Source organism: Anomalospiza imberbis, chromosome 22 (assembly GCF_031753505.1).
Source record: "Anomalospiza imberbis isolate Cuckoo-Finch-1a 21T00152 chromosome 22, ASM3175350v1, whole genome shotgun sequence".
Taxonomy (NCBI): domain Eukaryota; kingdom Metazoa; phylum Chordata; class Aves; order Passeriformes; family Viduidae; genus Anomalospiza; species Anomalospiza imberbis.
Window position 1 is genome coordinate 8,328,558 of NC_089702.1, and position 23,374 is coordinate 8,351,931.

At 53.9% G+C, this 23,374-nt stretch overlaps 1 protein-coding gene across 4 annotated transcripts; it reads right to left on the reverse strand.

Moving 5' to 3' along the window:
• Nucleotides 1–1,840: 1,840 nt before the first annotated feature.
• Nucleotides 1,841–21,483, reverse strand: LETMD1 (LETM1 domain containing 1). 4 transcript variants are annotated; one of them, XM_068212623.1, is made up of 9 exons: nt 21,331–21,477; nt 20,758–20,921; nt 18,352–18,467; nt 16,999–17,081; nt 12,038–12,224; nt 9,098–9,199; nt 4,925–5,077; nt 4,606–4,702; nt 1,841–3,799 (listed from the first exon to the last, which is right to left on the reverse strand). In XM_068212623.1, exons 1-9 carry the CDS (start codon nt 21,438–21,440, stop codon nt 3,729–3,731), a joined length of 1,083 nt encoding a protein of 360 aa, XP_068068724.1. In that variant the 5' UTR covers nt 21,441–21,477; the 3' UTR covers nt 1,841–3,728. The 4 variants fall into 4 exon arrangements, 3 of the variants coding, with proteins under 3 accessions (XP_068068724.1, XP_068068726.1, XP_068068725.1); XR_011005822.1 differs by having other exon boundaries at nt 3,759–3,799; nt 18,352–18,459; nt 21,331–21,478; XM_068212625.1 differs by lacking the exon at nt 4,925–5,077 and having other exon boundaries at nt 21,331–21,483.
• Between the last annotated feature and the right edge of the window lie 1,891 nt (nt 21,484–23,374).

Consider the following 23,374-nt stretch of genomic DNA (forward strand, 5'->3'; position numbering starts at 1 on the left):
GGGCTGGGAGGTGACACAGGGGTGACACGGGGCTGGGAGGTGACACAGGGGTGACACGGGGCCGAGGGGTGACACAGGGGTGACACGGGGGTGACATGGAGCTGGGAGGTGACACAGGGGTGACACGGGGGTGACACGGGGGTGACATGGAGCTGGGAGGTGACACAGGGGTGACACGGGGCTGGGGGGTGACACAGGGGTGACACGGGGCTGGGAGGTGACACAGGGGTGACACGGGGGTGACACGGGGCTGAGGGGTGACACAGGGGTGACACAGGGGTGACACGGGGCCGAGGGGTGACACAGGGGTGACACAGGGGTGACACGGGGCTGAGGGGTGACACAGGGGTGACACAGGGGTGACACGGGGCTGAGGGGTGACACAGGGGTGACACAGGGGTGACACAGGGCTGGGAGGTGACACAGGGGTGACACGGGTCTGAGGGGTGACACAGGGGTGACACAGGGGTGACACGGGTCTGAGGGGTGACACAGGGGTGACACAGGGGTGACACGGGGCTGAGGGGTGACACGGGGCTGGGAGGTGACACAGGGGTGACACGGGTCTGAGGGGTGACACAGGGGTGACACAGGGGTGACACGGGGCTGAGGGGTGACACGGGGCTGGGAGGTGACACAGGGGTGACACGGGGCTGAGGGGTGACACAGGGGTGACACAGGGGTGACACGGGGCCGAGGGGTGACACAGGGGTGACACAGGGGTGACACGGGGGTGACACGGGGTTGACACAGGGCTGAGGGGTGACACAGAGGTGACACAGGGGTGACACAGGGGTGACACGGGGCTGGGGGGTGACACAGGGGTGACACAGGGGTGACACGGGGCCGAGGGGTGACACAGGGGTGACACGGGGGTGACACGGGGCTGGGAGGTGACACAGGGGTGACGGGTGACACAGGGGTGACACAGGGGTGACACAGGGGTGACACGGGGCTGGGAGGTGACACAGGGGTGACACAGGGGTGACACAGGGCTGGGAGGTGACACAGGGGTGACACGGGGCTGAGGGGTGACACGGGGCTGGGAGGTGACACAGGGGTGACACAGGGGTGACACGGGGCTGGGAGGTGACACAGGGGTGACACGGGGCTGAGGGGTGACAGGGCTGGGAGGTGACAGGGCTGGGAGGTGACACAGGGGTGACAGGGGGATGAGGTGACAGAACTCAGGGGTGACATGCGGCTGGGAGGTGACAAAGAGCTGAGAGGTGACACAGGGCTGAGGGGTGACCAACACCTCAGAGGTGACACGGGGTTGGGAGGTGACACAGGGGTGACACAGGGGTGACACAGGGCCGAGGGTGACAGGAGTGGAAGGTGACAAAGGGGTGACAAAGGGCTCAGAGGTAACAGGGCTGAGGGTGACACAGAGCTGGGAGGTGACAAAGGGGTGACACAGGGCTGAGGTGACAGAACTGAGGGGTGACACAGAGCTGAGGGGTGACAGGGCTGAGAAGTGACCAACAGCTCAGAGGTGACACAGGGCAGGGAGGTGACACAGGGCTGAGGGTCACAATCCTTATTTTCCCGTATTTTTGATCCCCACGGATCCCCTGCTCCCCCACCCCGTGTCCTGGGGGGGTGACCCCAGATGGGTCCCCAAGTGTGGGGCCGGATGGTGCTGCCCCAAAAGACCAGAACTACCTGAACTGATTCTACTTTTACCACGTTTCAAATGTTCCTGCAGCAACCCAAGGGTATCTCTGCATTTTAATATAATTTTTATTGGACTTAATCCACCAGATCCTGGCTGATCCTGGTGTTTGAGTCCCCCTGCCCTCCAAAATCCAATGTCCCCATAAATTCCTCCAAGCTCCCACCGGATTTTTTGTTTTTATTTTCACAAATTTTGTGAATACAAAGCTTCTCTTCAACGTTACAATTTTTTTTTCCCAGCCGTGCCCAGGAATAATGGGCACGTTAATAATGGGCTCCTTTTTCCCAAATAATGCTGTATTTAAGCGGAATATTTAGGTGGAAAAAGAAAACAAATGGTTAAATTAGATGTGACTCGGGGCTGAAAAGGGGTTAAACACCCCCAGCAGTGAATTCCTCTGGCGGGGGGCTCTGAAATCCACAAAAACCAGCAGGAAGGGGTGAGGAAGGGGGTGGCTCCCACCCCTTTGTACCCCAAAAACGCTTCAGAAGGGAAACTGTGCAGGTGTCCCCACGGCCCGTGTCCCCTCGGGGGGGCACCAGAGCCACCCCCAAAATCACTGGAGCCACCAAATCCTCTGGGCTTTAACAAACCACCCACGTTTGGGGTAAATTCCCTTTGCCAGCAGGAATTCCTCAGGCGGGGGCGGGGGGCAAAGTTAAACCCCCAAAGTCCCCGCAGTGGGAAATGCCGGGGGGAGAGGTCAAAGGGGCTTCAGCGAGGCTGAATTTGGGGGGTGCAGTCCTGGGACTCCCCCCTGCCTCCCCCATGGACTCCACCCCCCTCCACTGCTCCAGCCACCCCAGAACCCCACAGGGCCCTCAGGAGATCCCACAGGGATCCAGGAGGCTCAGTGGGAATTCCAGGGTGCTGCTCAGCCCCTGAGGGCAGGCTGGGACATTTAGGACTGTTCAGAAGAGAAAAGAAACAGAGGAAAACCCTCCAGCGGGGAGTCAAGGCCACCAGATCCCATGGGAACATCCCGAAGATCGCACGGGAGCATCCTAAAGATCCCATGGGAACATCCCGAAGATCACACGGGAGCATCCCAAAGATCCCACAGGAACATCCCGCAGATCCCACGGAACATCCCAAAGATCACACAGGAACATCCCGAAGATCCCATGGGAACATCCAGCAGATCCCACAGGAATATCCCAAAGATCCCACAGGAACATCCACCAGATCCCACAGGAACATCCAGCAGATCCCACGGAACATCCCAAAGATCCCACAGGAACATCCCGAAGATCCCATGGGAACATCCAGCAGATCCCACAGGAATATCCCAAAGATCCCACAGGAACATCCACCAGATCCCACAGGAACATCCAGCAGATCCCACGGAACATCCCAAAGATCACACAGGAACATCCCGAAGATCCCATGGGAACATCCCGAAGATCCCATGGGAACATCCCAAAGATCCCACAGGAATATCCCAAAGATCCCACGGGAACATCCCGAAGATCCCACAGGAAGCACCCAGAAGATCCCACAGGAACATCCAGCAGATCCCACAGAACATCCAGCAGACCCCACAGGAACATCCCAAAGACCCCACAGGAACATCCCAAAGATCCCACAGGAACATCCCAAAGAGCCCATGAAACATCCTGAAGATCACACAGGAATATCCAGCAGACCCCACGGGAACATCCAGCAGACCCCACGGGAACATCCAGCAGACCCCACGGGAACATCCAGCAGATCCCACGGGAACATCCAGCAGACCCCACGGGAACATCCCGAAGATCCCACAGGAACATCCCAAAGATCCCACAGGAACATCCCAAAGATCCCACAGAACATCCAGCAGACTCCACGGGAACATCCCCAGCTCAAGGAGCCGCTCGCTCTCCCCCACAATTAACGAGATGCAGTTAATTAGTGGAACAAGGAAGCCACCACCTCTCCTGGCGGTGCTCGGCCTCACGGGGCCATCCCGGGGCTCCGAAGGAGGAACGGGCAGAGCCGGCTCAGGGAGCCCTGGCAGCACCAGGCCGAGGGGAGGGCACGCGGCCGCCACCCCGTGCCCAGCTCAGGGCTGTCACTCCGGGGGCTGCCCGTAGTTGAGGGACAGCAGGACCAGGCTGTGGGCCAGCAGAGAGGCTTCAGAAGCTGCAAGAGCACAGGAGCACGGTGAGACACTGGGACAGGCACTGGGCAGACTGGGAGAGCTGGGGCTGGGATGGGAGCGGCACTGGGGGACATTGGAGGTGCTGGGTGGGCACTGGGTGGCTTCTGGGAGCCCTGTGGGGGGCATGGGGGGGTTCTGGGTGGACTGGGGGGCACTGGGAGAGCTGGGGCTGGGATGGGAGCGGCACTGGGGGACATTGGGGGTGCTGGGTGGGCACTGGGTGGCTTCTGGGAGCCCTGTGGGGGGCATGGGGGGGTTCTGGGTGGACTGGGGGGCACTGGGAGAGCTGGGGCTGGGATGGGAGCGGCACTGGGGGACATTGGAGGTGCTGGGTGGGCACTGGGTGGGTTCTGGGTGGACTGGGCAGCACTGAGATAGGAACTTGGCAGATTTGGAACACTGGGATGGGCATGGGGGGAGCACTGGGATGGCACAGGGGAGCACTGGGATGGCACAGGCGAGCACTGGGATGGGCATGGGGGGAGCACTGGGATGGCACAGGCGAGCACTGGGATGGGCACGGGGGGAGCACTGGGATGGCACAGGCGAGCACTGGGATGGGCACGGGGGGAGCACTGGGCTCCTGATCCCACACTTCCATCCCACTCCTTTGTCCTTTCCTCGGGGCTGCAATCTGCCACCAGAGCTCTGCAGGACAGGGACACCTGGGCACAGGCTCTGCACAGGTGTGGGGGGTGAGCCTAGAGCCACCCCAGAATTCCCCAGGAGTGACAGTGCCCGTGCCCAGGGAAGGCTTTTGGGTGTGGCCCCCCCATCCCAGAGGTACCTTGGAGCTCACAGGAGAGCCTGAGCCACTGCTCCAGCCACGCCCGGCACTCGGCCTGGCCCAGGTGAGTGGAGTTCAGCCCACGCAGGTAACAGGCCTGGGGAGACACAGACACGGTCAGGGAAGGACACACAGACCTCCAGCACCACACCAGGACCCCCCTTCAGGAGGGGAAGAGAAGTGAGGAACCGTTCCCCACCCCAGTTGTGACCCCAGCGTGGAAAACGCTTCCCCAGAAAAGAGTAACCTCATGCCCCAAGGCCATGCTGGTGCCACCTGAGGTGCCACAAGCCTGGCACGGGTGTGTGAGGTGTCTCACCGCTCGGAGCTCCTCCTCAGAGAGCTGCGCCAGGCCCAGGTGCAGCAGGGCCCGGTCCAGGTGCCAGATCTCCAGGACGTGGCTGCACAGGCGGTGCCGCAGGAAGAAGGCCGGGAGGTGCGGGGTCAGGAACAGCACCTGGCTCAGGGCTCTCTGTGCAGGACAAGGAGAGCACCTGTGAGGCGTCCAACCCCTCCTGAAACAGGCCTGGGTTTCTAAAGTTTCTAAAATTTCCAATCTGAGCTTGCTGGAGGTCACTGTGGTGCTGTCCATGGTTTGAAGGGAGGGGGGCAGAGACTTGTGCATTGATTGCATTTCCTGTTGTATTGTGTTTTTATATCTCTGTAACAGTTCTGTAATGGTTTGCCCCTTCACCCCCATTTTCTCCCAATGGCTCCACCCCGAGCTTTCCCGCCTTTCCCTCAATGCCAATCTCCCTGAAAATGCTCAGTCATTCCCCTGTCCCCTCCCTGCTACCCTGTCCAAAGCAGTCTACTACTCCTGGGGTAGCTTGCCGGCCACGAGACGGAGTCCAAACGCCGCTGCAGAATAAATCCAACAGGATGTCCGGCCGTCTCCTCCGTGGGGTCTGGCGATGTCCTCAGCCCCACGTTAGGCGCCAAACTGCCGCCGTGCCTGCCCTGAGGCTCCTGGCTTCGCCTGCCCGGCCGAAGGCTACCCCCAGACCGAGTCCCACGGGGTGACCCTCAGTTGGCTGGTCAACGGGTGCCTGGATAGCGTAATTAAAATCCCCACCAGGAAGACGGAAGGACTCTTGAGCTGCTGGAATCCGAGCGGGTTTACTGAGGATTGATCGAAGGAGCAGGGAGGCAGAAATAGGAGCAGGGAGACAACCACACTCAGGGAAAGCAGACTCCGAGAGCCCCGGGGAAGGAGGAGCCAGAGTATGTAACTGGGGAGGGGAGGAGTAACCAGGGTAGAAATGATCCAGTGGGAAGAGGGCGTAGGGGAGGAACAGGGATAGGGTAACATAAACTGGGCCAAGGAGGGAAAAGGGAAGGAGTGGTTTACAGAGGGAACATTAGAAACAACAAGAACAGAGAACTTTCCAGAACTTGGGGAGATGACAGCCACAAACTGACAGGTGATGGGCATGTGCTCATTCGCATTGGGGGCAGAGAACTCTGGGGAAATGCCTTATGCTAAACGACTGTAGTTTCCCATGGCATTCCCACACTGTCCTCCCCATGGGCACATCCCACACCCGGCCGAGGGACTGCCAGCTGCGCGGGACACTCCCCTGTTTCTCTACGAGATTCAGGGAGTGGCTAAGACAGAGTGCTGCGCTGTCTGCCTTGTATGGAGGAGAGGCAGCGTCCGAGGAGGTAATGAGGGATCGACTCAAGGCCGGGGAAAAGGTCTCAGGTTTAATCCGAGCTCCGAGGAGCTCCGAATGCCATTGTATCCGGCAGCCTAAAGAGCCCCTGAGTCTCTCACAATCGTCTTAAGTACTGGGGCGGTAACCAGAGGGAAGGGACGCCCACCACCCAATGGAGGGATTCGGGGGAGTGGAAGGCGGAGGGACAGACAGACACACAAACCAATGGGGGAAGTTCAAGGGAGGGACTCCTGACCCTCTTCCACTCACACAATGCCCAAGGTGGAAGATTCTAGGAGAGTGGGATGGGGAGTCGAGTGATGGACAGGGTACCAGGGAGGGGACAGGGGAATGACTGAGCATTTTCAGGGAGATTGGCATTGAGGGAAAGGCAGGAATGCTTGGGGTGGAACCACCGGGAGAAAATGGGGGTGAAGGGGCAAACCATTACAGAACTGTTACAGAGATATAAAAACACAATACGACAATTTCCCAATCCATTCATCTTGCCTCCACTGAAATAACTGGGCAAGGACACACTGCTGTCCTGGGAGCAAGATAAGTGTGGATTCTGTTATCTGTTACAGGTGGGGCAGTGTCCCAAACTGAAAGGCAAGATGCATTCTATTTGCCATCAGTGGCAGCACATTTCTCTCTCTCTCAGGATTTTTCATAAAGGTGCACAGAGACAAAGAAAGAGAAAACAATTTCTGTTTCTGCTCCTTGTGTTTCTCATGTGGAATGTGTTTGGAGAATTTTTTTACCTGGGGTGATTGCTTGATTAGATTCTGGTGGGGATTGTTTGAGTCTGGTGGCCAATCAGATCCACCTGTGTCTGGACTCTCAAGAAAGGGTCACCAGTTGTGAGTAGTTAGATATAGTAGTTTAGAGAAAGTAGCATGTAGTTTTAGTATCCTCCTTTATACAGTATATTAATGTATTATAGCACAGTTATAATAAAGAAATCCTGAGAGAAAGAGAAATGTGCTGCCACAGCCACCTGCATGGCAGTTGTCCTGTGTTAAGTGAGCAGTTTTTCCTTATCCCTTCCACAACCAGTCCTCTCCCAGGGGAGACATCTGCTGATAATGGGCTATTGAATGTCACTGCATGACTGATGAGAACCGTAACATCCCACTGGGAGGTGCTCTGCCCAGAGGGAGGAGCCCAGCATTCCTACCTGGATATAATCTGGGTTTCTGGAACACCAGCACGGCTTTTCCTGCGCTGGATTTCCCAGAGGAACAGCTGCCTCTTCCACTGCAGGAAGACTCCACCCTTTCCTACAGGATCACTGCTCCAACAGAACCACACCTGACACTCCAGGAGGGCTGCAGCCACAATTCCAACTGGACTGCTACCAACACCCTGACCCACAGGGTGTCAGGTTGTATTCTGGCTCTGTCAGTGTTGTTTTGGTTACTGCATTGCTTATTTTATCTTTTTATTTTCTTCCCTAATAAAGAATTGTTATGCCTGCTCCCATATCTTTGCCTGAGAGCCCCCCTTAATTTCAAATTTGTAACAAATCAGAGGGGGGGGTTACATTTTTCCATTTCAGGGAAGGCTCCTGCCTTCCTCAGCAGACACCTGGCTTTCCAAACCTAGATAGGTAGTTATCTTCTGTTCATTGAGCAGTTTTTCTTTATCTATTCCACAACCAATCCTCCTCTCCAGGAGATCTCTTCTGCTCATGGGCCATTAATTATCTTCTGTTCATGGCCAGTGAGTGTCCCTGCATGGCTGAGAAAATTCCATCATCCCACTGGGAGATGCTCCGCCCAGGGGAGGAGCCGAGCATTCCTACCTGGATACAATCTGACTTTTTGGGACACCACAGCAGCCTTTGCCCACTGCATTCCCAGAGGAGCAGCTTTCTTCCCCACTGCATTCCCAGAGCGAGCCCAGACCCATCCACACCAGCCCTGGAGCTTCGGAGGAAAACTCCCCCCTTGTGCAGGATCCCTGCTCCAGCAGAAGCACAGCTGGCACTGCAGGAGGGCTGAGCCACCGTGGGATGGGACTGCTGCCACCACCCTGACCCACAGCGGGTCACGGCTGCTCTGGCAGAGCTGTTTTGTATTACTGCTTTTTAAAATTTTATGCTAATTTTCTTCCCTAGTAAAGAACTGTTATTCCTGCTCCCGTATCTTTGTCTGAGAGCACCTTGATTTCAAAATTATAACAATTTGGAGGGAGGGGGTTTTCATTTTCCATTTCAGGGGAGGCTCCTGCCTTCCTCAGCAGACACCTGGCTTTCCAAACCCAGACAATTGCCATGAAGTTGTTTCTGATATCACTCAGTTTTTGCCGTTTTTGGTTACTTAACCACACTGCAGTGAATCTCTGCAGAAAGGGTGAAACATGATTTTTAAACCTGCTTTTTGCAGCGTGTCTTTCAAAAAACCCAAACAAACCCCATGCTATTGTACTGTTAGATGGAAGGTTCTGGAAGGTGACTGATCATCTGAAACCTATTCTGATGGTCCCATTATACCCTGAATGCCCATTCAGGCACTTCCACCTGCCCACAAGGCTCCAAGCCCTATCCAACCTGGCCTGGAACACTTCAAGGGATGGGGAAATCCCTCCCAGTGCCCTCCCACCTCCATGGGGAGGAATTCCCTCCCCAAATCCTCCTCTGGATTTGTTCCCTGCAGCTCCACATCCTTCTCATGCTGGGGGCCCCACAGCTGTAGGCAGTACTACAGGTGGGGTCTCACCTGAGCCCCCCTCACCTGCTGCCCAGGACCCCTCTGCAGCTTCTCCTCTGCACCTGGGCTGGTTTTGGGGCACACCTGAGCAGGTGAGCACCTGGGCTGAGCTGAACTCACCACATGATCCACGTGGAGCCTGTTGAGCACCAGCAGAGACCCCGAGAACAAACTCCTCACAGCCAGCAGCTGGGCCAGGTGGGGCCGGGCACCTCCCTGCACCTGAAAGAGCCCCAGGTGAGCAGAGGTGACACCTCACACAGGCTGCTGCCTCAGGTTTTGGCTTTTCTATTCTTCAGATTCTGTGCTGCATTAGTGTGTGGGTCTGGGCTTCATATTATGGGATGGTGAGCTCTGTTCACAGAGTAGGGAGACAAAACAATTCCTTCTCTAGCTGGGGACCAAGGACAAATGATCCAAATCTCAGGCCCAAGAGCAGAAACAATGTGGGCTGAAGAGAGAAAAACAAGAAGGATGGGACTTCATGGGCTGGGGCTCTAATTGGACAATTAACCCCAATATGCTAATGGACCAAAATTTATCAAAGTGAGAGACCCTGTGACCGGGCATGCATTTTTGTGACCATTTTGTGACCATCTTGGGTTCATTTTGTGACCATTTTGGGTTCACCTGGGGTATAGCCCTGGCTGGGCCCTTGTGCTGCCCAAGGTGGAGCCATTGAGGATTTTCTTTTAATAAATCCCTATTTATCCTTTAGCTCTGTCCAGTCTCTGTTCTAGGTCAGCCTTCACAAGGCATCAAGGTGACAACACCTCCCATGTTGGGTTAAGCATTTTCTGACTCAGAGATGGGGTAACTGAGAGGTGTTTTGAGAATTTTTATATTATTTTCAGTCTCATGTGAAGCGTGAGCCAATACACATGTTATAATTCACATCATCACAATCAGAAGCTAATTCTTAATTTAATAGCTTCTTAATTAGAAGCTATTTCTTAATTACAAAACACTATAACTATTTCTTAGCCCATCAGCTTTTGCCACACCATACTGCAAATGCTTTAAAGCCAATCGTCTCAAATTACCCCTCTTGGGTACTAATGTAATGTATTTTTCATAGTTCTATTTCTCTGAAGTATCTAGTTTTTTGTTATTTTTTTTTTGTAAGGCCATCTTTTGAAACTTGTTTCTAGTTCAATTTCTTTCTCAGCAACATTTATCTCATTCTATAACATTTTAAACCAATATTTCTTATCTCAAAGTTTATATATTACATAAACTTTGTATTAAGTTGTAAAAATGTTCTACAAATCGATTTCCCACACTCCCAGAGCCCTGAGGAGTGGTGGTGTGTGGGAAATGGATTTGTAGGGAATCCTCAAAGCCTGGCAGAAGGCTCACACAGCTGTATGCAAACTTGGAAATAAGAAATGCTGACTTCGAAATGCCATGGAACAGGACAGACATTGCTGAGAGAGAAATGGAACTAAAATCAAGGTTCAAAGGGTGGCCTTGCAAATAGGACTGGATACTTTGGAGAACTAGAACTGTGAATGATGCATTGGAGTAGGAGCCACGAGGGGTAATTTTAGATGATTGGCTTTAAGGCATCTACAGCACGGTGTGGCAAAAGCTGATAGGCCAAGAAATGCTTATAGTGTACTGTAATTAGGAAATAATCAAAATTATTTCTGATTATTACTCCTGATGGTGACGGTGTGAATTGTAACAGCTGTATTGTCTCACCCTTCACACGAGAGTGAAAAGAGAATAAAAGATTTTAAAACACCTCTCAGTTGCCCCATCTCTGGGTCAGAAAAGAGTTCAGTCTTGTGGATGTCACAGCCTGGGAAAACTAGGTACGTTTTCCCAGAATCAGCCTGGGAGACTTTAGGGAGCTGAGGATAAACAATGATATCCAATAATTAAAAACAACCTGCAGGTGTTGCTTTCCTAATATCTCTTTTCTTGTTATTCTCATAAGATTGTTTATAAATGGGAGTCTTGCTAATTAGCCAATCAGGTGAAATGAATTGATTAGCCAATCAGGTGAAATGTACTGATTAAATGACCAATCAGGTGGAATGCATTGATTAATTAGCCAATCAGGTAAAAACGCATTGAGTGAATGACCAATCAGGTGAAATGTATTGCTTAAACGACCAATCAGGTGAAATGTACTGATTAAATGACCAGACAGGTGAAATGCATTGATTAATTAGCCAGTCGGGTGAAATGCACTGATTAATTAGTCAATCAGGTGAACTGCATTGATTAAGTTACCAATCAGGTGAAATGTATTTTTAAAATTACCAATCAGGTGAAATGCATTGATTAATTAGCCAATCAGGTGAAATGTACTGATTAAATGACCAATCAGGTGAAATGTACTGATTAAGTGACAAATCAGGTGAAATGTACTGATTAAGTGGCCAATCAGGTGAAACACATTGATTAAATGACCAATCAGGTGAAATGTACTGATTAATGGACCAATCAGGTGAAATGCATTGATTAATTAGCCAATCAGGTGAAATGCATTGATTAACTGACCAAAGACCCACTCTTATGCCTCTCAGCTTTCTTTTTGTTGATTCTTACTGAACACTGTGTAGTGGTTTTGATTTGCTAATTTAGGATTTTTTTTTAATTTTAAAATTAATGGGGGCCGGCCCCGCAGCACTCCCTACTCCATCCAGAGCTCCACAGCCTCCCTTATTTTTCTACCTAATAACTACTAAAATAAACAAACTTCCCAGAACGAGACCAGCCCCACAACGCTCCCTCTCTTAGCCAACAACCAACAAAAAAAACCCAACAAAAAACCAAAAGAAAAACCCATTCTCCCCCCACCTACAACAGGGGGGCCCAACCCCATAACAAAGACCACCCATATTACCTCACTCTTAACCCCCCCCCAAAAAAAAAAAAACAAAACCCAAATTTCTTTCATCTTTAACACGTATTTTTCACAAAGACATCTTCAGTTCCTCAATAACTCAACAGATTATTAATTATACAAAAAAAAAAAAAAAAAAATCCACGAAAAAAACTTTTACCTTACTTCCCTAAACTTTCCTCCTATTCTAAATGGGCACAGACCTGGGCACAGAGCTGCAGCAGGAGCTGCCGGGGCTGGGGCTCGGGCAGGGAGCGCGCCGCCCGCGCCAGCTCCCGCAGCACGGCCGGGTACGAGGCCCTGCGGCGGCAGTCGTAGGCACCCAGGAACTCCACCTGCTGCCTGGGCGTCCAGAAGTGCCTGATCAGGAGCTGCCGAGGGAAGAAATACCTGGGAAAGGAGAGAGGGGATTTAGGCAGGGCAGGGGGGTCTGGCTGGTGTCGCTGCAGGGCGTCCCCGGCCAGGTCATAATCAGCATTGACTCCATGATTCACAGAAGGCTGATCAATCTCTGCATTGTAAATGTCATCATTAAGAAACCCATTGCTTTTATAGGCAGTTATGATACAGGCAGACCTAATTGGTCCTCTAATTAAAACACCATCACCATTGGCTAATTAAGAAACCACCCTTTGGTAAACAAATCTCCATAACACATGGCCCATGTTCACAAACACCAGGTGCAGCAAGTGAAGAGCAGAATTGTTTCTCATTCTTTTCTCTGAGCTTCTCACAGCCTTTCCCAGAAAGGCCTGGGAAAGTTGTGTTGCTCTCTGTGGCCAGAGAGCTGCTGGCACAGGCTGGGCCCGGCCAGCACGGCCTGTTCCTACACCCAGGAACTCCACCTGCTTCCAGAAGTGCCTGAGCAGGAGCTGCCAAGGGAAGAAACACCTGGGAAAAGAGAGGGGATTCAGGGAGGGCAGGGCAGGGGGTTCCAGGCTGGGGGAGTGTTGGACAGCTGGTGGGGGGGCTGCTGGCTTGACCCGCATGCCCAAGCTTCCCAGAGAGAGGGCCCACAGGAGACAACTTCCCGGGGGTCTCAGGCAGTCCTTCAGCCTGTGGGTAACCTCAGCAAGGGGCAGAGAGCCCAGCTCTGAGCAGTGATCTCAGCTCTGAGCAGTGATCTCAGCTCCGAGCAGTGATCTCAGCTCCGAGCAGTGATCTCAGCTCCGAGCAGTGATCTCAGCTCTGAGCAGTGATCTCAGCTCTGAGCAGTGATCTCAGCTCTGAGCAGTGATCTCAGCTCTGAGCAGTGATCTCGGCTCCCAGCAGTGATCTCGGCTCCCAGCAGTGATCTCGGCTCCCAGCAGTGATCTCGGCTCCCAGCAGTGATCTCGGCTCCCAGCAGTGATCTCGGCTCCCAGCAGTGATCTCGGCTCCCAGCAGTGATCTCGGCTCCCAGCAGTGATCTCGGCTCCCAGCAGTGATCTCAGCTCTGAGCAGTGATCTCAGCTCTGAGCAGTGATCTCAGCTCTGAGCAGTGATCTCAGCTCTGAGCAGTGATCTCGGCTCCCAGCAGTGATCTCGGCTCTGAGCAGTGATCTCGGCTCTGAGCAGTGATCTCAGCTCTGAGCAGTGATCTCAGCTCTGAGCAGTGATCTCGGCTCCCAGCAGTGATCTCAGCTCTGAGCAGTGATCTCAGCTCTGAGCAGTGATTTCAGCTCTGAGCAGTGATCTCGGCTCCCAGCAGTGATCTCGGCTCCCAGCAGTGATCTCGGCTCCCAGCAGTGATCTCGGCTCCCAGCAGTGATCTCAGCTCTGAGCAGTGATCTCAGCTCTGAGCAGTGATCTCGGCTCCCAGCAGTGATCTCAGCTCTGCCTTGAGCAGTGTCCCCTGGCCAACACAGGGCCAAAGACACAGGAGCACTCTGGAGCAGCTCCACAGAGTTCCTTTATTCCAGCACCCTGCAAAGGAGGCCAGCTTTGCCCTGAACAGGGCAGAAACTGGGGTTTTTATAGGGAAAAGTGAGGGTGGTACAAAGAGGGAAAAACCAATCCATGTGGGGCTCCAAAGCACGTTGGGAACTCGCCATGGCTGATGGGTTTCTCCTCAAGCCAGGGCTTCTGAGCTCTCAGAGAACCTAGCACACCCGAGATAGCCCAGCTAGCCCAAATGGCATAAAATTAGCAGGATGGCTTCTGAGGTTGTGCTGGAAACAGAAAAAGTTTTAATAAAAGACAAAATAACAAAGCTCTTACAGAGAAAAAACGAACCAGAGGCAAGAGGTTCTTGCTCCTGCTAAAACACTCCACAAAAGCGATGATTTCCTTTGTTCTCTTCTTTTTCTGGTGAATTACCTTGGTGGGACCTCTTGGCCTCTGTCCAATTGGCAGCCCCGGGTCTGAGTTGAAGTCCCAAAAATCATCTGAGGTGTTTTTTTAACAAATTGAGAGAGAAACTTCTGGGCTTTTTGCCTTTTTCAGCAGACAAAGAATAATTTGGTCACTCCATCAACAGGGGGCACATTCCTACACATGGCCAAGGGGGATTTCTCAATCCAGGAGAGTTTGAGAAGATCTTATCATATCCCACTCAAGGATACCTCTCCAAGGGACTGGCCCAGCATGCCTCTCCACAAGGGAGGATGTGGCAGCAGCTTTGGCCACAGACAGAAACACAACTTTCCCAGGCATGGCTCTGGAAAAGTCTGTGAGAACATCAGAGAAAAGAATTGTTTCTCATTCTTATCTTCACTTGCTGCACCTGGTGTTGTGAACATGTGCAATGTTATGGAGATTTGTTTACCAAAGGGTGGTCTCATTAGCCAATGGTGATGGTGTTTTAATTAAAGGACCAATCGAGTCCATCAGTAGAGAGCTAGGGTAGAAAAGCAAGGGTTTCTTAATAAAGATTATTGTTAACCTTCTGTAAATGCACGGAGTCTGTGTCATTTATTACCCAGCCAGGGACCTGCCTGTGCTGACAGGAGGAGCCAAGGAAAGCCCCAGGCTGGGGGACACAAATTAACCCACAATCGCTTCTGTGCTGCTGTTTGTTCCCAAAGGAATCAGGGAATCATTGTGGCTGGAAAAGCCTGAGGTCACCAGGTGCAGCACTGCCAAGGCCACCACTGACCATGTCCCCAAGTGCCACATCCACACAGCTGGGAAATGTCCCCAGCAATGGGGATATCCCCCTGCCCTGGGCAGCCTGGGCCGAGACAGGACTGCCTTTTCCTAAAATCCAACCTCAAGCTCCCCTCCAGGCTGTTTCCTCTGGTCCTGTCCCCTGGGAGCAGAGCCTGACCCCACCTGGCTGTCCCCTCCTGTCAGGAGTTGTGCAGAGTCACAGGGTCCCTCCCGAGCCTCCTCCCCTCCAGGCTGAGCCCCCCCAGATCCCTCAGCCTCTCCCAGCTCCAGACAGGCTCCAGCCCCTCCCCTCTCCTGCTCTGGGGACCCCAAAACTGACCCCAGGACTCAGGCTGGGGCCCAGCCGTGCCCAGCACAGCGGGGCGGGCACTGCCCCGCTCCAGTGGCCACGCTGTGGCTGACACGAGCCAGCTGCCTGTGGCCTCCTTGCCCACCTGGGCTCATGCCCACCCCCCCTGGTCCTTTCCTGCTGCTCTGTCCCTGGCCGGAGCATTCCAAGGGGCTGTGGTGAGCCAAGGGCAGCACCTGGCACTTGGGATCCCCTGGATCCCAGAGATCCAGCCTGGCCCCACTCCTCTGTGGGGATCTGGCCTTCAGCAGAGCCACAGCCCCAGGTCCCCTCTGAGCTGAGGGCACAGGTAAGGACATGAACCAGGACCTGGAGCACTGGGGGCAGGATGGGATGGACAGCAGAACTGCAAAACTCCAGAGGATTTTATTTTATTATTACTGTGTAGTACTCTTTTTTATTGTTATTATTGTTACTGTTTTTGCTATAATTATATATTAAGTAATATTCTTATTATTTATTTTATGAAATTATTTCAATTGATTCCACGATTCCTCTGGGTGGGATGACCTGGGAGCTGGACTGGCATTCCAGCACTCAGGAGTTGGCATTGCCAATCCAGCACTCAGAATCTGGCATTGCCAATCCAGCACTCAGCAGCTGGCACTGCCAATCCAGCACTCAGCAGCTGGCACTGCCAATCCAGCACTCAGGAGTTGGCATTGCCAATCCAGCACTCAGCAGCTGGCATTGCCAATCCAGCACTCAGCAGCTGGCATTGCCAATCCATCTCTCGGAATCTGGCATTGCCAATCCATCTCTCAGAATCTGGCACTGCCAATCCAGCACTCAGCAGCTGGCATTGCCAATCCATCTCTCAGAATCTGGCACTGCCAAGCCAGCACTCAGAATCTGGCATTGCCAATCCATCTCTCAGAATCTGGCACTTGCCAATCCATCTCTCAGAATCTGGCACTGCCAATCCAGCACTCAGCAGCTGGCACTGCCAATCCATCTCTCGGAATCTGGCATTGCCAATCCAGCACTCAGCAGCTGGCACTGCCAATCCAGCACTCAGCAGCTGGCACTGCCAATCCAGCACTCGGAATCTGCATTGCCAATCCATCTCTCGGAATCTGGCATTGCCAATCCATCTCTCGGAATCTGGCATTGCCAATCCATCTCTCGGAATCTGGCATTGCCAATCCAGCACTCAGCAGCTGGCACTGCCAGTCCATCTCTCGGAATCTGGCATTGCCAATCCATCTCTCGGAATCTGGCATTGCCAATCCAGCACTCAGCTGCTCAGGACTCACTTGTTTGTTTGTTGCAATGCATTTGCAAGGCTTAGGCCATAGTGGGCACCTGCCAGCCTGCTTCTACGTTTGTTACCAACGCCTCAGGAATTCATCAAGGCTATCGGAACATAATTTGTGCTACATTAAGAAAGAAGAGGCTGAGAAACTGAATACCAAGACCACAAGAACTGGATAAGAGAGGGCTGTGAAACACCTGGATGTAACCAATCACACACTCTGAGAAATGCAGGCAGAGAACGAGGGGACAAGACAAAGGCACCGGTCAAGAAGTGTGTGCTGTGCTCCTAGAACCCATCAATATGTGTGTAACGTAAACAATAAACACCTTCTGCTCCATCACACCGGCCAGCTGTTCAGGAGCCCTGCATTTCCCATAATATTCCTTCTTACAGTGAGAGATTCCTGCCCCTAGAAGCCCCCACTGCAGGGAATGTGGGACTCGGGGAGCCCAGGGCTGGCTACTCACATCAGGACAAGGACCAGGAAGTTGGCGAAGGGGGGGATGGCGATGATCCCGATGGGAATGATCTTGAGCACGTCCCTGCGGAACTGCCCGGGGGGCAGGGGGAGCAGAATCAGCACCAGACTCACCCCCAAAACCCCAAAACCCCCAAAAGTTCCCCTCCCATGCTGGGCTGCAGCTCCCACTCCCCGGTTTTGGGCAGGGAAGGCATCCCAGAGGAGCTGCAGCCGTTCCCTGTGGGCTGAGTTGGGGCAGAGTTGGGCAGAGTTGGGGCTGAGTTGGGGCTGAGTTGGGGCAGAGTTGGGGCAGAGTTGGGGCAGAGTTGGGGCAGAGTTGGGGCTGAGTTGGGGCTGAGTTGGGGCTGAGTTGGGGCTGAGTTGGGGCTGAGTTGGGGCTGAGTTGGGGCAGAGGGGAGGGGAGGCAGAGATGAGGCTGAGATGAAGCTGAGAGAAGGCAGAAGGGAAGCAGAGGTGGGGCAGAGAGGAAGGGAAACAGAGATGAGGCTGAGGGGAGGCAGAGGGGAGGTAAGGGGAGGAGAGACAGATGAGGCTGAGGTGAGGCAGAAGGGAAGGGAGGCAGAGATGGGGCAGAGAGGAGGGGAGGCAGAGATGAGGATGAGATGAGGCTGAGGGGAGGCAAAAGGGGGGCAGAGGTGGGGCTGAGAGGGGCAGAGGGGAGGTGAAGGGCCGGGAGACAGAGATGAGGCTGAGGGAGGCAGGGGTGAGGCAGGAGAGGCAGAGGAGGCAGAGATGAAGCTGAGATGAAGGAAGGGTGAGGCAGGGGGAGGTGAGGCAGGGGTGAGGCAGAAGTGAAGGGAGGCAGAGATGGGGCTGAGATGGGGCAGAGGGGAGGCAGAAGGAAAGGGGGGCAGAGGTGGGGCAGGGGAGGCTGAGATGAGGCTGAGATGAGGCTGAGATGAGGTAGGGGGAGGCAGGGGGAGGCAGAAGGGAAGGGGGGCAGAGGTGAAGCTGAGATGAGGCTGAGATGAGGCAGAAGAGAAGGGGGGCAGAGATGGGGCAGGGCTCTGAGGCAGAGATGAGGCTGGGGGAGGCAGAAGGGAAGGGGGGCAGAAGGGAAGGGAGGCAGAGGTGAAGCTGAGATGAGGCTGGGGGAGGCAGAAGGGAAGGGGGGCAGAGGTGGGGCAGGGGAGGCTGAGATGAGACTGAGATGAAGCTGATATGAGGCTGAGATGAGGCAGGGGGAGGCAGAAGGGAAGGGGGGCAGAGGTGGGGCAGGGGAGGCAGAGATGAGGCTGAGATGAGGCTGAGATGAGGCTGAGATGAGGCTGAGATGAGGCAGAAGGGAAGGGGGGCAGAGGTGGGGCAGGGCTCTGAGGCAGGGGCAGCCCCAGCTCACCTGGCGCAGGCGCTCCATGTCCCGGTACGGGAGCTGCTGCGGGCTCAGCTGCAGCTGGGACATCCTGGCCCTGATCCTCCTGATCTCCTGCACCTCCAGGAGCAGCGCCTGCACTCCTGCAGGGACACAGCTCCCTCAGGAGCCCATCCCCCAGGCACAGGATGGGCGCTGCAGCCACTGCCCCCATTCCAAAACGTGTCCTCCTTCCCAGAGCTGGGAGCTCTTTTGGGACCCAGATGTTTGGGCTCCCCCAGCAGCACCCCGTTTTCTTGGGACACTCCTTTTGGGAATCCCCAAAAAAAGTGGGGTTTTCAGACCCATTTTTCTGGACCCACCTGCTGGGGCCCCCTGTTCAGGACCTCTTTTGGGACCCAGATGTTTGGGCTCCCCCAGCAGCACCCCTTTTTGACCTTTTGACCCTTTTTGATCCCTTTTCTTGACCCACCTGCTGGGACCCCCACCCATTTTGGGACCTCTTTGGGGATCACGATGTTTGGGCTCCCCCATCAGCACCCCTTTTTCTGGGGTTCCCCCTTATTGGAACACCCCATAAAAAGTGGGGTTTTCAGACCCACCTGCTGGGACCCCCCCCATTGAGGACCCAGATGTTGGGGCACTCCCATCAGCACCCCTTTTTGGAACACCCCCAAAAAAGTGGGGTTTTCAGACCCCCTTTCTTGACCCACCTGCTGGGACCCCCCCCCATTTGGGACCACGATGTCTGGGCTCCCCCATCAACCCCCCTTTTTCAGGACCCACCTCCTGGGTTCCCCCTTTTTGGAACACCCCAAAAGTAGTGGGGTTTTCAGACCCCTTTTCATTACCCACCTGCTGGGCCCCTCCCCCTGTTCAGGACCTCTTTTGGGACCCAGATGTTTGGACTTCCTCATCAGCACCCCTTTTTTTCTTAGGACACCCCTCTTTGGAATACCCCACCCTCTTTCAGACCCCCTTTTTTAGACCCCCCCCCCCCCTTTTAGGACCCAGATGTTTGGGCTCCCCCATCAGCACCCCTTTTTCTGGGGTTCCCCCTTTTTGAAACACCCCCAAAAAAGTGGGGTTTTCAGACCAATTTTTTTGGACCCACCTGCTGGGACCCCCCTTTTGGGACCCCATTTGAGACCCAGATGTTTGCACTCCCCCAGCAGCACCCCATTTTCTTGGGTTCCCCCTTTTTGGAACACCCCAAAAGTAGTGGGGTTTTCAGACCCCCTTTTCTGGACCCACCTGCTGGCGCCCCCTGTTCAGGACCTCTTTTGGGACCCAGATGTTTGGACTCCCCCATCAGCACCCCTTTTTCTGGGGTTCCCCCTTATTGGAACACCCCATAAAAAGTGGGGTTTTCAGACCCACCTGCTGGGACTCCCCTCATTGAGGACCCAGATGTTGGGGCACTGCCATCAGCACCCCTTTTTGGAACACCCCAAAAGTAGTGGGGTTTTCAGACCCCTTTTCATGACCCACCTGCTGGGCCCCTCCCCCTGTTCAGGACCTCTTTTGGGACCCAGATGTTTGGACTTCCTCATCAGCACCCCTTTTTTTCTTAGGACACCCCTTTTTGGAATACCCCACCCTCTTTCAGACCCCCTTTTTTAGACCCCCCCCCCCTTTTAGGACCCAGATGTTTGGGCTCCCCCATCAGCACCCCTTTTTCTTGGCTTCCCCCTTTTTGAAACACCCCCAAAAAAGTGGGGTTTTCAGACCCATTTTTTTGGACCCACCTGCTGGGACCCCCCTTTTGGGACCCCATTTCCGACCCAGACGTTTGGACTCCCCCATCAGCACCCTTTTTCTTGGGATAGCCCTTTTTGGGACACCCCACCCTCTTTCAGACCCCTCCCCTTTTTTGGACCCTCCTGCTGGGACCCCCTCCCCATTTGGAACCCAGATGTTTGCACTCCCCCATCAGCACCCCTTTTTCTTGGGTTCCCCCTTTTTGGAACACCCCAAAAGTAGTGGGGTTTTCAGACCCCCTTTTCTTGACCCACCTGCTGGGACCCCCACCCCCTTTTGGGACCTCTTTGGGGATCACGATGTTTGGACTTCCTCATCAACACCCCTTTTTTTCTTAGGACACCCCTCTTTGGAATACCCCACCCTCTTTCAGACCCCCTTTTTTAGACACCCCCCCCTTTTAGGACCCAGATATTTGGGCTCCCCCAGCAGCACCCCTTTTTCTGGGGTTCCCCCTTTTTGGAACACCCCAAAAGCAGTGAGTTTTTCAGACCCCCTTTTCTTGCCCCACCTGCTGGGACCCCCCCTTTTGGAACCACGACGTTTGGGCTCCCCCATCAGCCCCCCTCCCTCTTTTTGGGACACCCCACCCCCTTTTCCCTTTTTGGGACCCACCTGCCGGGACCCCTCTTTCAGCCCCCGCTTTTTGGGGACCCCTGCCCGGGGACTGACCTGTTTTGAAGGTGCTGTAGAGGAGGTAGAAGCGGGGGAAGCTCCTCTCCAGGTGCTGCTCGTACCTGGCGCTCACCCGCCGCGCTGCGGCGGCCACGGCGGCCACGAGGGCGCGGGAGGCGGCGCGGGAGGAGAGAGAACGGCCCTGGGAACGCACCGGGGACCTGCGCCCCCACCCCCGCTCAGCCCCGGCCCGTTTGAGGCTCCAGAGGGGAACTGGGAGCTCCCGGGGCTGGGAATTGGGGTCCGGGCCATGGAGGGGCTCCGGATGGGTTCAGGGTTCTCGTGCCGGGCTCGGGCAGGGGAGGGCGGTAACGGGTGGCACCGGGCGGGGAACGGCAGCGCGGTAACGGAGAGGGGGTGCGATAACGGGGGCGCACCGAGGGCTGGGGGACAGCGTTGGGGGGACACGGCCAGGACCGGGGGGGGGGAGCCGGAGAGGACGAGGCGGGTTAAAGGGCGGGGGTATTTGGCGGGGAATCACGATTGTGGTCGGTGTTTGGGTCTCCCGGAGGGGAGCGTGTCCCGGCCGGTGCCACGGGGTACGGCTGCCCCGCGGGGGTCCCCGCTCACCTGGACATGCCCAGAGCGAGCTGCGGCTGCATCTGGCCCCGAGGGGGGCTCCGGGCGGCGGCGCCGAGGCGCCAGAGCCCGCCCCGGGCCGCGGCCCTGGACAGCGCCATCTTGGCGCGTCACAGGGCGGCGGTCACGTGCGGCCCTGAGCGCTGATTGGCTGCCGCGCCGGAAGCGCCCTTGCCGGGGGTTCCGGGCCCGGCCTCAACCCCTGCATTTCCGTTCCCCCCGGCGGGCCCGGGCCCTCTCCGGTCCAACCGGGCCCGTTCGGCCCGGCTCTGTCCCAGCCCTGTCCCAGCCGACCCTCCTCCCGTTTCCCCGGGGTCTGAAACCTTCCCAGTGCCGTGCAGGGGCTGCCGCTGGGCCCGGGCGTGCGGGAGCCCAAACAGCCCCGGAGGGGCCGGGACCCCCGGTCCTCCCGGTCCTCCCGGTCCTCCCGGTCCTCCCGGTCCTCCCGGGGCCGGGCACGCGCCCCCGTGTGTGGCTCCTTCCCTCGCCTCCCTCCCAGGGAGCCCCATGGGGGTCATTGTGAAAAATGCATGTTTTATGATTGGCTTTTCGCAAATATTAAATTGAATACTATATGCGTTGTGTTCTATTGATTAGAAGTGCTGTATTAACATTTTAATAGTATGGTAAATGTAGTTTTGTAATTAAAATAGAGCCTATGTATGTGTTTGTTTTTTTTTTTTAACTAGCTCAAGCAAGAGATGAGATAATGAAGAAACTCTTCACACAGAGATGACAATGATGGGGGCCCATAAAGAATTACGGCCTCCTTATCGGAAAAGACAAACATTCTTCCACCTTCTCTCCGTCTGTATGGAACCACCAGGATTAAAGGGAAGAAGTTGACAAAAAAAAGAGAAATTCTTAATTTGCAAGGAATTTATGCATCATGTATGAGATGTATGAATATGCAACAGGCTGTTGCTTTTAAAGGTTATTCCTTTGTTCACAAGGCATGCTTATCGGGCTTAAATGCCCGAGAGCATCCGGACGCCCGTAATTCTTTGCTTTTTATTGTCTTGTAATTGTCCTAACTCTAAATTTTCATTACTTTAATTGTATTGCTATTTTTATAACTATTTTATTAAACTTTTAAAGTTTTAAAAACCGAGTGATTGGCGTTTATAACAGGGGCCCATAAAGAATTACGGCCTCCTTATCGGAAAAGACAAACATTCTTCCACCTTCTCTCCATCTTTATGGAACCACCAGGATTAAGGGGAAGAAGTTGACAAAAACCAGAAAAGTTCTTAATTTGCAAGGAATTTATGCATCATGTATGAGATGTATGAATATGCAACAGGCTACTGCTTTTAAAGATTATTCCTTTGTTCACAAGGCATGTTTATCGGGCTTAGGTGCCCGAGAGCATCCGGACGTCCGTAATTCTTTGCTTTTTATTGTCTTGTAATTGTCCTAACTCTAAATTTTCATTACTCTAATTGTATTGCTATTTTTATAACTATTTTATTAAACTTTTAAAGTTTTAAAAACCAAGTGATTGGCGTTTATAACAGGGGCCCATAAAGAATTACGGCCTCCTTATCGGAAAAGACAAACACTCTTCCACCTTCTCTCCGTCTTTATGGAACCACCAGGATTAAGGGGAAGAAGTTGACAAAAACCAGAGAAATTCTTAATTTGCAAAGAATTTATGCATCATGTATGAGATGTATGAATATGCAACAGGCTACTGCTTTTAAAGGTTATTCCTTTGTTCACAAGGTATGCTTATCGGGCTTAGGTGCCCGAGAGCATCCGGACGTCCGTAATTCTTTGCTTTTTATTGTCTTGTAATTGTCCTAACTCTAAATTTTCATTACTCTAATGGTATTGCTATTTTTATAACTATTTTATTATCATTAAACTTTTAAAATTTTAAAAACTGAGTGATTGGCGTTTATAACAGGGGCCCATAAAGAATTACGGCCTCCTTAGCGGAAAAGACAAACATTCTTCCACCTTCTCTCCATCTTTATGGAACCACCAGGATTAAAGGGAAGAAGTTGACAAAAAAAAGAGAAATTCTTAATTT

Coding starts and splice junctions, on each gene's coding strand:
- LETMD1 (XM_068212623.1), bottom strand. CDS start 21,440: ATGGCGCTGTCCAGGGCCGCGGCCCGGGGCGGGCTCTGGCGCCTCGGC. Junction 18,468..20,757: donor CTACAGCACCTTCAAAACAG/GTCAGTCCCCGG, acceptor GTGTCCCTGCAG/GAGTGCAGGCGCTGCTCCTG. Junction 17,082..18,351: donor ACATGGAGCGCCTGCGCCAG/GTGAGCTGGGGC, acceptor CCCCCCGGGCAG/TTCCGCAGGGACGTGCTCAA.